Source organism: Colletotrichum jinshuiense, chromosome 7, assembly GCF_051148585.1.
Source record: "Colletotrichum jinshuiense chromosome 7, complete sequence".
Lineage (NCBI taxonomy): Eukaryota > Fungi > Ascomycota > Sordariomycetes > Glomerellales > Glomerellaceae > Colletotrichum > Colletotrichum jinshuiense.
The window spans coordinates 1,436,303-1,450,252 of record NC_139314.1 but is presented as its reverse complement, the minus strand read 5'-3'; the positions used below and the strand labels follow the sequence as shown (position 1 = coordinate 1,450,252).

The following is a 13,950-nucleotide window of genomic DNA, read 5'->3' as shown; positions in this document are numbered from 1 at the left end:
TATACGCATCGGAGGGTTGCAACGCCGCAAATCAATATTCTGACATACCGATCCATGCTCGGGACCTTTGTGTTTATAATCCCTTGAATCTGGTTGTGATTTCAGTATGGGCTCCGTGTACGCCTCGAGCAGCTGAAAGTGTGGCCTCCGAAAATTGGCGCTACTCCAAAATGTCTGAGACCGAATGTAGGGGGTCATGCCAATCCGGGGAGCATGTTGGCGTTTTTGCCAGGGGTATACACATTGGCCCCTGGTTTTGGTGCACTTAGGAGACAGCAATGGAGGGAGCTGAGAAGGGAGCTGAAGAGGGAGCTGAGAGATCAGCTAAAGAGATAGATTGGTTCCAGAACCCTGGAGAGCCATGTATAACCCGTGAAGCTTTGCTATTTTAAAGACTTAAGAGTTCAGAGACATAGTTTTACTCCTGTACTCCTTTGAAAAATGAATTCTCAACAGGACTAGGCCCGGCGGCACGTCTCCCGTATCTGCGGCAGAGACCCTAGCATAACAGTCGGTGTCAGTTGTGAACACTTTAATTTCACATTCGGGATCGTGTATCATGACTGCAGATGATGGCACTCTCCCAATAACGACATGGGTAGCTTTCCACACCCAACAGGTCCAGCGCGGTTGGATTTATATCCTCACCAGCTGATCAAATGAAGTCGGGAGGATGAACGACATGGTCTATGAGTCCTTGTATAGTCGAGCTTCTGCCAGCAAGTCATTGGCGATAGATATTAGAGGATCGGGAGGTTATAGAATTATAACCGTGACTGTTTAGGGTTTTTCGAGTGTTTTAAAGCCTGGGATAATTGCGGCTTCGGCAACAGCTCCCAATCTACTGGACCCAAATCAGACAAATCTACACACAGCACGGCAGCGCATTGCTGTTTGGTATTTAATGTATACCCGATTCAATTCGCAACAAGAAATATCATACCACGCGTTGTTTTCTGATCAGAAAGAGACGCAGCAGTAGTCAGAAAGTACATTAATCGGACTTGCGAAGTGGTTCGCATGCTACTGAATGGTGAATTTCGAGGCGATGAGCGAGTCGTAGCAAATGAATCGGGCTGTTCCTGTATTGAGTGCCTGATTCCCGATCCCTGTAGAGCGGCTTGAAAAACCATCCTCCGGGGAATGCAAGCAGGGTCTTGCACTTTATGCATCTCCGCCTCGTACGTCTTCGACTTCGCAGCAGCATTCCCATGTGCTAGGCCCATCCAATCCGCTGTGAGAATAAGAGCATATGGAAGAAGTTCAGATGCTCCTAAAGACATAACACATAGTAGAGGCCAGCGAAAATGGAATGTTATAATCTGCCAGTCTCAGCAGAAAAGTTGGGAAACAGAAGCACGTAGGCAAGACAATTCACCGTGGCCGAACTTCCAGGAGAGACATGAGCAACCCTTGGCCTGTGATTTCTGGAAAAGGGGGTGCAGCAGTATATCAGCGGGTGCTCCGGTCCTCAACCGCGTGGCTACCGGGACGTGTCATTTATATGCAGTTGTATATCATGTAGTTCCGGCCCGGTACGCAGGTTTCATAAGTGAATGAAATGTATGCCATTCATGAAAAAAATCGCACATCGCGGCCTGCGGCGACCTTGATACAGCACCCAAGAAAGCCTTGCAGCGCGGCCCATCTCCCAAGTATTTCCGTAATGAAGGTTGCGGCTTTTCACGCTACTCTACGACAGCCCACTATCTTCACGATGGGAAAACAGGGCGGTGACCCAGAAATATGAAAAACAACGTGGCCACGGCCACTCGCAAAAACCATACAGCATCGCCAAAACTCCAAACCAACGACCTCGGGAACCAAGCCCCTAGGAACTTGACGCGCCCACAGCCACCGGCGCCGGCTGTGTCGGCGACAGCCTCATCTCGCCCAGCAGCCCCGACAGCAGGTCCTCCTGTCCCTGCGCAGCGAGCGCCGCCTCCTTCTCCAGCAGGAGGTCCAAGAGCAGAGTTTCGATGTCGACCGCTAGCTGGAGAAAAGCCTTGGCCGCGCCGCTCACATCGAGGCTGTACTCCTTTCGGGGTCGTACCACCGTGACACAGTCGAGGATACGCTTGAGGTTCTGCCGCATCGTCCTCGCGAGCGGCGTCTCATTGTGGCGCTTGGCGGCCTCGGTCGATTCCACCACGAAGTCGTGAGTTTCTCTGGCCGCCTCTTTGAGGGCGGCGTCGTTATTCAAGCCTAGGCGCTGGAGGCGGTGCATCTGGCGCAGGACAAGGCTGGCGTCGTTGCAGTTCATGCTTAGGTCGCTGTCGAGCAGGGTCTGATAGCGCTGGCCGAGAGGCTGGTTGGCTTTCTTCGAGAGGAGCATTAGCCGATTGGCGCAGTTCTTGATCTCGAGCAGTGCGTCCGAGTATAGCTCTTGGTACTCCGGCATGTATTTGCTGCTATTTCGCCTGGCCCCGCCTTCGCCCGGACTCCTCGGTGCCGGAGACCCCGGCGACCCCGGCGACGGCGTTGCTAAGATGCCGAGTCAGCATATGGGAGGAAGGACAAGCAATACGTATGAAGCGCGGGGAAGATATGTTCCTTACCTGAACGTGGACTGTAGGTCTGGCAACGGAGCCTCAGTTCGTCCATCCATGCCTGTTCCTCCCAGTCACTCCGGTACTTGCCACATACTTCAGCGCCAATCAAGATCTGCAGCTGCCTCAGGAGACTGAGGTGTGGATTATAGTTCATCGCGTAGCTCGGATGGAAGCCGTTGACCTTGGGAACCGCTACCAGCCCGCGCCGCCCTTCATGCCGGACCCTGGCTATGGCCGGCCGCTTCGGAATGCGCCCGAACTGCTCCCCTACCCCGATGCTCTCGAACATGAAGGAACTCCCCTTTACTCTCTTCGCCTTCTCAAATGGCATCATGATCTTGCCCGCGCAGAGCAGAACGTCGGGCTCCTTGTCGCAGATGGTCGCGACCGATGTGGAAAATGCGTTCTTCAGCCTCGTATCGTCGGTCCTGGCCAGATCCCCCGAAACGTACGGCAGCAGGTCTACGACGGCGATGTCCTTCCCAAGGTCAAGGGTTCCTCGGGAGACCGCGGAGAATATTTCATCAAGGGCGCGGAGGCTCTCACAATCTTCAATAACGGCATTGAGACCCTCGCCGAACGGATGGTTGTGCCGCGGCTTCTGTAGCATGATGGCGATGCCGTTCTTGACTGGCGGACCAGCCAGCTGAGCTGTGACTTGGATCTCGGCACGAGGTAAATTCAGCAAACGGCCTTCTTCCTCTATACGGGATACATGAGTAGATGGTTTGGTCACATATCTTGGGACCGGCTTGAATAGTTGTCTGATGCGATGGTCGACAGCCACATCAAGGCAGATATTGGCCTGTATATCTGTCGCCATAATAAGTGCTTTTAGGTTTTGCTTTAATAAATCAGACGATCACAGCTCCCTAGTAGCTGCATTAAAGGTGATGGAGATGGTGGTGACGGGATAGAATCAATACCTCGACCGTTGACCATCTTATACTTGCCTCGTCCTCTTATCACCTGAGATGTTCTTGGCAGTCAGTGCTTGGCCGCCCAGATGGGTTAGCCGCCGACAAGGCAGACTCAGCTCCCGCATAGTATTGATTCAGCTGCTGGCTTGAAATCTGCCTCCCTATTGGCTCGAGGCTGAGCCATGTGGTGTTGCAGGGCTGGCAAAATGCGATGCAATAACCCCGCAGGCTGAGGAGTCCAATATTTTGCTCTTTGCAATACATGATTCGCCGGTTAGGCGGCCGTTGATGTGACAAGGCCTATTCCGTGCAAGCCACCGGCTTGGACTTCCCATCCGAGCCCACTGGGAATTGTCCGTGGTATCTGAGGTAACCCAGCACGCAAGGCTGATTTTGGCATCGTTATAGCAGTTGTTTCGTATGCTATTTACCATTTTACAAGTTGTGTTTTTACACTCGCTGTATGGGTCTTGTTAAATGTAAATATAACAAGGACTTCAGGCAGAGCGGCTCAATCGTTTACCGATCGGGGTTGACCGAGTTTTAGCATGTAGTTGGTGGTACAAAGGAACGTTGAACTACGGTATTGACCGCGTGGGTTTCCAGCCGGACAACAGCTCTATATTGCCTCTCAGCTACTTCCTCTGACTAGCTTCAGCTTCTAACGGCTTCTTGCCTCCGCCGCATTCTCCAAGAGGCCGTTGCGTTAGCCTAGACTTGCTACATTGATCATACACTAGGCTGCCTAGTGCAGTCTTGCGCGCTACTTGAGGACCGTAGTTGCGTCCTTTGCTGGCTACATGTATAGATACCCTGTATTATCTGCCAACTCAGTAGGATTGCCGCTTGAATATGTAAGTCTTTCTCATAGACGCTCCTGTTATTATAACCAACCGATAGGATAAATGTAGGCTAAAGATAGCTTCCTGCAGCTGCTACTAGTAATTTCTGTGGAACTGGAGAGAAATCCCGAACTCCCCACCATTTGTGTTGGATGCTGCCCCTGTTATATATACTCCGTGTCCCGTGGTTGTCTAAGAATTGGCTTCTCGGTTTCGATTGGCATTCGGTGCCCGCCCTAGTACCTGCACTTTAATTTGCTCCTCATTTGTGCCCGCCTACTCACCCTCCTTACCCGAGGGAGGCATCACCCAACTAAGTAAAAGCAGCCACGCCAAGAGGAACAGCTAGCCAAGACAATTGCATGCTCAACTTCATACCTTAGTGAGTGTTGGTGCCTCAGCAACATACATGAGCTGCATACTTTGGTCCCTATTATCACGGCCCCTGTTAGATATCACATCGCACTCATCAACGTGTGATGAACGTGAGCCAGGCCGGAAACCCTCGAGCTACATTTGTAATAATCTTTAGGATTTCTTGGCCTGTTGGCAGCCACAAGGCATGCCAATGCACACATATCTGACTATCTTTCTTCAGGGGGGGATAATAACGAGTCGAGCCACACCACACCTCACGCCCGAGGTCCACACTTTGAACACCAGGTTAAAAAAAAAAAGTAATAAAAAAAGACGAGGAGAATAATCCCTCCATCAAACCACTCCTAGTCCCTTTTCCCAAAGCCCCGGGCCCTTGACCAGTAAACAAAACACAATATGTGACCCCGAATGCAGCAGCTCTGACCCAATGCTCACAACGGCAACAACAACAGCAACACATACACACCCGCTTTGGTCCACCGCCCCCTTTCTCTGTGATTCATGTCTAGGTAATACAGATACGGCACCGTACGAACGGTGTTCTTCTAGCTGCCGAGAACATCAACTTCAAGACGACGACTCGGCTTCCTTGGCAGCGAGAAGCTCAATCATCTTCTCATATTCTATGTTCTTATCCAGGGGGTCGCGGCCCACGGCCTCGCAAGCCTCCTGGAAGAGCACATCAGATGCCGTCGGCCTCTTATCGACAGCCTTTTCGCTCCTCTTCCACTCTTCAAACCACTTCTTGTTGAATCTTTGAACGAATTTAGACGTCATGGGTCCCCACAACACTGACTGCTGCTTCGGAGTGAGATGCTCAGGCGCGGAGGCTTCCGGTCTAGCAAACTGGCCACTTGTTCCAGGAGTCTCCTTGCCATTCTGCTCGCTGTCTGGCTCACGCTCCCCTCGGGGTAGACGCATGGCGAGAAGGACATACTCCGCCCTCGTCATGTTATCCATCACGTCATCCATGTACCTTCTAACCTCGTCAAGGGGGGCCACGACTCTCTGCAGGTACTCCAGATGACGGCCCGAGTGGGCGGATATCCGGATTGTAGCTGGCTGATAATAGTCCAACTTCGCATCGCCACCATACTCCAGCTGGCTGCCCTTACGAACGATGAGAAATGAGGCAATGACCTGCTGTCCACCGGGGAGGTACTCCAATATGCTGTATTTCGGGAACAGGTAGCGATCGCCATTTCCGCCAGTGAAGTCGAGACATATGCCCGAGATCTCGGGCCTTGAGGGTGGCGGGGGACCTTTGGATCGCAAGGCCTGCTGAGGCGGATGCTGCAGTTGCGGTACCGCAGCCGGTGCAGGCGCCGGAGAAGGCGAAGCAGCGGGTGCGGATACCGCTGTTTTGACGACGTGACCATTCGCAGCGCCGTTGATGGGAGTCTGCGGGGTCGAAGGTTGAGGTTGAGGAGTTGGCGCGCCCTTGAGTTCTTTGTGCAATTTATCAAGTGCTGCCTTGAGGTCCGTCGCATCTGTGAATCCCGGTTGGTTCTCGGCTACCCTTCGGATCATTGCCCGCATCTTGGCATCATCCAGAGCCGCTCTCACGAGTGCGACAACTAGGGGGTCGCTTCCTCGAGGTGGAAGCAGCTCGTTCGACTTTTGACGTGGATTTGTGGCGAGCACAATATCCAGAATCGTCCGCACCTCGTCGGCAAAGTACTTGACTGTCCTCCCGTCGACCAGCAATCTGTCCGCCGAAGGGCCTTGCTGGCCGCCTTTCCGCTTATATTCTGTCGTAATTTGATCGATAATCTTTTGGAAATTGCTGAGTTCATCCGGCTTCGCTTCTCCTGCAGCAACTCGTTTCATCAAATCTCGCAAATGAGGGTCCTCTGATGCCTTCTCCGCCAGCGTCATGATGATCGGGTCAGTTCCCTGTGGCTTTGCGGCCGGCGGCGCGGGCTTTACGGCTCCCGCGCCTGGGGTCGGTGTTGAGCTCGATGGGCGCGAGTTAGGTGCTGAAGGAGTGGGAGCGGACGGGGCAGCAGGATGTGACGGAGTGCCGGGCGCAGACACATGAGGAGGTAGAGGTGCAGCCACTGGCACGGAGGGAGCGACTGGTCTTGGCGGAGGCGGTGTCGCGCCTGAAAGTTGCGCATGCTCCAGACTGCGTGGTGAAGGCATCACCTTGGGCGGTTCGTTTGCTGCAGACGAGGGCGGCCGGGGGTGCGCCTGTTGGAGCGCAGGTGATGGCGGAGCTGGTGTTAGGGCCGGGGGTGTAGGCTTCGATTCGGCCGGAGCGAGGTCCGGTCCTGGGATCGTCGACACTGGTGTAGGAGGAGGGGGCATAGCTCCGTTGGGAGGGCCGTATTGCAAGATAGGGCGAAAGGTGGCCTGGGTGGTGGCCGCAGGAGGCTTGGGGTCCTTGATGGCCCACATGGTGGCCTCAAAGACGTGCGGCTCGATGGTGATGGTCACCTGGCCAATCTTGCTCATGGTATCTTTGGGCGGGTTCTTGGGGTCCTCGGGAGCGTTCTTCTTCCGCGCAGGCTTCGTCCAGTATTTCTCGAAAAGGCCCTCGGCCATCCATTTGTGCCGCGAACGACTGAGGGACTCGGCAATAACGCCACTGTGCAGGCTGTTAGTAATCGCGAACCAGCGTATGTGAGGGGAAGGAACCACGGGCCAAGACCTTACCTTTCTTGAAACGACTGGTATTCCCTGCCAGAGAGATCGTCGGGCTGAGGGGCTTCGACGGTGGGCAGCGGCTTTCCAGACTGAATGGACTTGGGGAGCGAAGGAGGCGGGGGCTCGTCGACAGGAGTCGGTGCTGGCGTAACGGACCGAGGCTCGGGAGGGGTGACGGTGCGCTTCTTTGCGACGTGTTCGACACGCGCCGCAGCCCTGGCGGGCAGTTTCCTCTTCCTCTCCATGCCGGTGCCGTCTCCCCGTCGCAGAGTTCACGGTATCACGAGTAGGTTTCCGAACGTGTCGGGGTGGTCATCATAAGCGAAGAAGCCACAGCCCTCGACTGCGCGCGTTGTCGTCGCCGTCGTCGTCGTCGTCGTAATCGTCGCCGTCGCCGTCGTGGTTGAGCAGGATGATGGTGCAATCCAGGGGTTCGAATCGGTCGGTTGTCGCTTTTGGGATCGAGGAGTGACGACCAGGCAGGTGGTCAAGGCTGTGGTCGTGGTGGAGGAAAGGAATTGGAGACTTGGGGACGGGTTCGTGTGAATTGAATTGGGGTGGACGGGACGGGATAATTAACATGGGAGCTTTGTATGGGACGAAGGTACTCCGTACTCTGTACCGCGCACGAGGTGCTGCAAAAAAGGTACAAAGCCTGAGGTACCTGAGGCTCTCTGCCGTCCGCCGCTTTGCTGCTCCTACCTCTTCTTCTTTGCACGTCTGGTCTTGCGGTGCCGTACGTACCGCACCGTCCAGTGGCTGCGGGCGAAGCCAGCGTCGGGCCCCACCTGCTGAGTTTAATACAAATAGGAGCATCTCATTGGGGTAGGAGTGGGCGGAAAAACTGGGCATTTGCCGCGCCCTGACTGGCCCATGGTCGTGGCCGCGTCCCGCCCACCATTCAAATCGCGCCCAAACGGGAACCCGTTGCTTCGCCAAGTACCTCCGTACCGCGGCGCCTTCGCATCTTCCCATGTCTTTTGCTCCCTCCCCTCCTCCGCTTCCCTTCACTTGCCTTCCCCTTCCATCCCAGTCATCCGTCGCTCATCGCCAGCCGCCAGGTGCAGTGCAGCAGGCCATCGGCCGGCCTTGGCGTCGGCGTCGTCTGTCCAATAAATGAAAGCCAACGACGGAGGGGAGAGTGCGGGTGGAGGAGATGAGATACGGATGTGCGTGCGTGGATGTGGCTGTGAGGCTTGGGGGGCATGACCAGACATCTTCTCGACGTCTCCAGCATGTCCCCTCCGTATCAGTAAATTAAATTACCCGGCCGCCGCATGTTGCCGAATCCCCTGGACCATTTCAAGCGAAAAAGCACCGTCCAGCAATAATCAAATAAATCACGTTATTCCTGCAGGTAAAACGCCGTGTCGGAACATCCGAGAAGCATGCATGGTCGCGTTCGTGGCCTGCAAAAAGCACGTCTGCAGTGCATGTCTGATACCGCGGGATGATCAGCCGTCGTCGGGTTGCGGCTGACACCAAAACAAGGTGGGAGGTCGCCGCATTTCTGGGGACATACGGATACTTCCTGCCACTGACTAGCGGCTGTACCTTGGCTCACACCCCGCCGCGCAGCCAAACAGAAGTATCTCTGATATCCCCCTTCTGGTCTATGACACCATCCCTGTTGGCTGGCAACCTCAAGCCATGAACGGGTTCCGTCAGGCGTCATCAACGGGTGGCCACGACACAGCCTCCAACCATGTGTAGATAACTCGGAAGCTTCGCAGTTTAAATCCAACAGACTATTTTCTTTTTGTCGGGTCTTTGAATCTGTACTAACCGCCCATGATGACGGTTCCGCTGTCGCCGATCCTTCGGACTGCCGCCTGGGCCGTCGTCGCCCCTCTGGGCATCTACTTCGCCTTTCTCGCCCTTGGCGCAACGCCCTTCTTCCAACGACAGTGAGATTTCCAGGCCCGTCGCCTTATGATTTTATACGTGAGACTTATTTTGTGCTCATAGCTTCCTTTACGCCCACAAGATCAACACCCTCTGGTGGCGCGATGTCAATGAGCCCGAGAAATGGGGTTTTGCAAGTTAGTCCACGTGCCACTGCCCTGCAGGGCTGCGGCGAGACGCGCCATCACTGACGCAAGTTTTCCGTAGAGGGTCAAGTCACGCCTTTCTCTCTCGACACTCCCGACGGCGAGAGCTTGTACGCCTGGCATGTCATGCCCTTGCCTGAGTATCTGAAGCAAGAGCAGAGGTTCTCAGTACAGAAGTCCGGCTTCTGCAACGACTTCACGGAGACCGAGTCCTTCAAGGCCTTGAAGGAGGACCCCGAAGCTCGCGTTGTGCTCTATTGTCAGTCGACCCCTCGATGCTGAAGGCCTTTCAACTGCTAACCCTGTGATAGTCCATGGAGTGAGGTGCCCTTGATCTATTGAGTGACTGGACAAATTGTTGACGAGTCGCAGAACGCTGGAGATGTCGCTCAGAACCATCGACCCGGCAGCTACCACGTCATCACAGACACTTCATCCTACCATGTCTTGGCAATCGACTACCGAGGTTTCGGGCACTCAACTGGCACACCTTCTGAAGACGGCCTCATCCAAGACGCCGCCACCCTGATCGATTGGGTCATCAACATCGCCGGCGTGCCCTCGGATCGTATTGTCCTTCTTGGCCAGAGCCTCGGCACAGCCGTGACAAGCGGCGTCGCCGAGCTGTACGCATCCCAGGGGATCGAGTTTGGAGGCGTCATCCTCGTCGCGGGCTTCAGCAACCTACCCAAGATGTTGAGCGGCTACCGCATCGGTGGTCTTTTCCCCGTCTTGGGACCTCTGAAAGTTTGGCCTGGCTTTTTGGAGTACATGGAGACCTTCATCTACGACAAGTGGCCGTCGGTGGATCGTCTAGACAGCCTGGTCAAGCTCACCAAGAGGCGCCTCCGTCTGACGTTGATTTCGGCCGTTGACGATGCCGACATCCCCTGTGATGAGAGCAGCAAGCTCTTCCGTGCCGCAGCTAATGCTACAGTTCCCGGCGGGCTGGATGATCACTCTTTTGAGGCATGGAAGGAGGTGAGAACTACCCACAAGGGCAGCAACGCCTTCGTCACGACATGGATGGCAGACCCAAACATCATCATTCGCCAGGAAATGTTTCCGTATGGTGGTAAGTACTCAGTCGCCAGCAAAGAACCGATCAGCTTTCCTAACGGTACCAGGACACAACGATATTATGGGATACGCACCCGTGATCCTTGCCGTTATGCGCTCTTTCGATCTCAAGGGGACTGCTTATGACGGAACCGGCTCTGAGACCAGCGGCCAGACCTTGTAGTTGATTTATCCTCTCTTTCCGGCGGTGTTGTGGAGTAGGAATTCATATAGAACTGGTTTGCGCCGACATTAGAGTAGAGCTGAGACGTGGGTGGTGTCGACTTGGGGTAGAGAAGTTAATCAGCTGGGAATGGTGCATGTATGCATGACGTACGGTGTTTAGACTATGTTGTACTTTTGAGATATTGTGCTTACATCGGAACATTAACGTTGAATCAATTGCAGCGAAGAATGTTGTATTCATTCATGGAGACTGTAGTATTGAAAGCATCTTCATGTATGGCTGGGTTGCAAGACGATCCTGACCATTAAATGGTAATTTTCGCACTGACCTTCCGGTTGGTAGAATATTAGACACTGGTACATCACGCCCTTGATCTTAAGTTTGCTCATCGTTACCTTGTTCTCTTTGTCCGCTCCGTTCACCTACCTGCCTTTTGGTGTTGGTTCTGGCCGCCACTAACTAGTCTTGTTTTCAACCAAGTTTTGAATAGCCCCACGGGTTACACAGCGGATGCAAGGGCCGCTGTTAGCGGTCAGTTTGACCGCTTCCCATTCGAGAGATGGGGGTTTTTTGTATTATTATTTCTATTTTTCATCCCACTCATCTCTATACTTGCCGCGCATTCTATGCTGTACTTAAAACAAGCGAAGAGGCTGAAGAAGACACATTTTACCTCGTTTTGTTCTGCATCGCAAGAAGTCCCTTGGGTATTAAGGGCGAAGAGATGTTGACGTCAGTGAACTCGACAGCTCTCCCCTTCAGACAACTCCTTGAAGGGGAAAAAAAGTGGCAGATCTAATTAACGAGAAATTACAATGAATAAAAAAATTCAGACACCGTGGCTTCAGTTATGGCTGCCTTAGATATTAAGATTTGTCCACGTTGAGGTTTCTACCTTGCGAGATGTTGCGCTTAGAAGCGCCAACCGAACTTCCAGCAGCAAGGGCCCCCCCAAACGGGGATGGGACGGGTCCCTACGGTGCCCCGCAGATGCAAAATGTCCCTAGCAGCTGACCCCGCCATGATGCAGTCACACAGCTGGAAACCTGGCCGAACACATGAAACTGTCCTCTCCCGCCAAAACTTCTTCCCCGCCATTCCCACGCCCAAGCTTGCCCAGAGCTCCCAAAGCTCCCACCACGACACAGGCCCCCCTCCCAACATCGACTGTCCCAGGACACTCGTCAATCGCACGATAAAAAATGCCTGCCGAAGAGTCCAAACCCCTCGACCCGGCGGTCAAGGACGCCAACGACGCCCTCGCCGAGGCGGGCGACAAGGGCAAGGGCAAGGGCAAGGAGCCCGAGGTCGAGTCCGAAGGAGAGGAGGAGGATGCGCCCGAGGGTGCCGCCCCCGGCGCATCTGCCGGCGCGGCCAAGAAGAAGAAGAAGAAGTCTAAGAGAAAGAAGATCAAGGACGCCCTGTCCGGCAAGCCCAGCGACCCCGAGCAGACCATCAAGGACGCCATTGGCGGCCTCACGCCCCAGCAGCTCACCGAGCTCCTCGCCCTGAACCCGGCCCTCGCCAACGAGCTCGGCGTCGGCAGCTCCGGCAGCAAGTCGGCCGAGGAGACGGCGGCCGCCATGAAGAAGCTTAACCTGCAGGACATCATGACCGGTCTGGCGTCGGCCGGCAAGAACGCCAAGGACATGGCGAGCTACAAGTTCTGGGCGACGCAGCCCGTGCCCAAGTTCGGCGAGACGGAGCAGAAGATCGAGGACGGACCCATTCGCATCCAGAAGGTGGAGGAGGTGCCCACGGAGCCGTCGCCGATGGTCGAAGGCTTCGAGTGGGTTACCATGAACCTCGAGGACGACGGCGAGATGAAGGAGGTGTACGAGCTGCTGAACGGGCACTACGTCGAGGACGACGAGGCCATGTTCCGCTTCAACTACTCGCCGGCACTGCTTCGATGGTGAGGAACAGCCGAATTCCCGACTGCACACAGAGAGATGTCAGAGAAGCTAACAATCGTCCCAGGGCGCTGATGGCCCCCGGCTGGCGCAAGGAGTGGCACGTGGGTGTTCGCGCGACGCAGTCCAGGAAGCTGGTCGCCTTCATCTCGGCCATCCCCGTCAACCTGCGCGTGCGCAAGAACGTCGTCACCTGCTCCGAGGTCAACTTCATGGTCGTCCACAAGAAGCTGCGCGGCAAGCGCCTCGCGCCCGTCCTCATCAAGGAGATCACGCGCCGCAGCAACCTGCGGGAGATCTGGCAGGGTCTCTACACGGGCGGTGTCGTGCTGCCCAAGCCCGTCAGCACGTGCCGCTACTTCCACCGCGCCCTCAACTGGCAGAAGCTGTACGAGGTCGGCTTCAGCCCGCTCCCGGCCAACAGCAAGCCGCAGTACCAGATCCGCAAGTACCAGCTCCCGGAGAACACGTCGACCAAGGGCCTGCGCGAGCTCCAGGAGAAGGATCTCGACGCCGCGGGCGAGCTCCTGGGCAAGTACCTCAAGCGCTTCGACATGTCGCCCGAGTTTTCCAAGGATGAGTTCAGGCACTGGTTCCTGCACGACAAGAACGCCCCTGGCGAGCAGGTCATCTGGACCTACGTCGTCGAGGTTTGTCTCGCCCATTTCCCCCCGCGCAACCCACCCGCACGTGGCGGCACGTTACTAACACGCGCAACAGACCAACGGCAAGATCACCGACATGTTCTCTTTCTACTGCCTCGAGTCCACCGTCATCAACAGCTCCAAGCACCAGGTCGTCCGCGCCGCTTACCTCTGGTACTACGCCTCCGATGTCGGCCTCACCACCCCCCTCGACAAGGCCGCCCTCAAGCCGCGCCTGAACTCGCTCATCGGCGATGCCCTGATCCTGGGCAAGAGGAACAAGTTCGACGTGTTCAACGGCCTGTCCCTCCTGGACAACGGCCTGTTCTTGGAGCAGCAGAAGTTCGGACCGGGCGACGGCCAGCTCCACTACTACCTCTTCAACTACCGCGCGGCCCCCATCGCCGGCGGCGTCGACAGGAGAAACAAGCTTGACGAGGAGAACCTTAGCGGAATCGGTTTGGTAATGTTGTAAATTGGATGAGGGGCATCATCATGGATATGGAGAGCTAAAACAAAACAAAACGGGGAGGGAGCACAGCGCATTGCTGCATGCGTGCCACCGGCGTTTGAGGGGATGATGAATGTGAGGAATCACACCTACACACACGCACACACACACACACACACACACACACACACACACACACACACACACAATACTTGAAATCAAAGCCATCACGATCTACATCTACCACGTGTCACATGTGCCATTTAATATGCCCTGCATCCCGGTCCCCGCTCAGCGGGCCCCG

At 55.3% G+C, this 13,950-nt stretch overlaps 4 protein-coding genes across 4 annotated transcripts; 2 read left to right on the top strand and 2 right to left on the bottom strand.

Moving 5' to 3' along the window:
- Nucleotides 1-1,831: 1,831 nt before the first annotated feature.
- EsH8_VII_000359 (uncharacterized protein) lies at nucleotides 1,832-3,375 on the bottom strand (the record flags this gene model as incomplete). Its single annotated transcript, XM_083270492.1, has 2 exons — nucleotides 1,832-2,484; nucleotides 2,559-3,375. 2 exons carry the CDS (start codon nucleotides 3,373-3,375, stop codon nucleotides 1,832-1,834), a joined length of 1,470 nt encoding a protein of 489 aa, XP_083128049.1.
- A 1,884-nt stretch (nucleotides 3,376-5,259) lies between these two features.
- On the bottom strand, nucleotides 5,260-7,586 carry EsH8_VII_000358 (uncharacterized protein; the record flags this gene model as incomplete). Its single annotated transcript, XM_083270491.1, has 2 exons — nucleotides 5,260-7,282; nucleotides 7,351-7,586. The coding sequence occupies 2 exons, from the start codon at nucleotides 7,584-7,586 to the stop codon at nucleotides 5,260-5,262; spliced, it is 2,259 nt and encodes a 752-aa protein (XP_083128048.1).
- Nucleotides 7,587-9,132: 1,546 nt separating this feature from the next.
- EsH8_VII_000357 (Alpha/Beta hydrolase protein) lies at nucleotides 9,133-10,635 on the top strand (the record flags this gene model as incomplete). Its single annotated transcript, XM_083270490.1, has 6 exons — nucleotides 9,133-9,248; nucleotides 9,310-9,383; nucleotides 9,454-9,651; nucleotides 9,704-9,711; nucleotides 9,765-10,467; nucleotides 10,520-10,635. 6 exons carry the CDS (start codon nucleotides 9,133-9,135, stop codon nucleotides 10,633-10,635), a joined length of 1,215 nt encoding a protein of 404 aa, XP_083128047.1.
- Nucleotides 10,636-11,840: 1,205 nt separating this feature from the next.
- On the top strand, nucleotides 11,841-13,670 carry EsH8_VII_000356 (glycylpeptide N-tetradecanoyltransferase NMT1; the record flags this gene model as incomplete). Its single annotated transcript, XM_083270489.1, has 3 exons — nucleotides 11,841-12,553; nucleotides 12,619-13,201; nucleotides 13,272-13,670. 3 exons carry the CDS (start codon nucleotides 11,841-11,843, stop codon nucleotides 13,668-13,670), a joined length of 1,695 nt encoding a protein of 564 aa, XP_083128046.1.
- Between the last annotated feature and the right edge of the window lie 280 nt (nucleotides 13,671-13,950).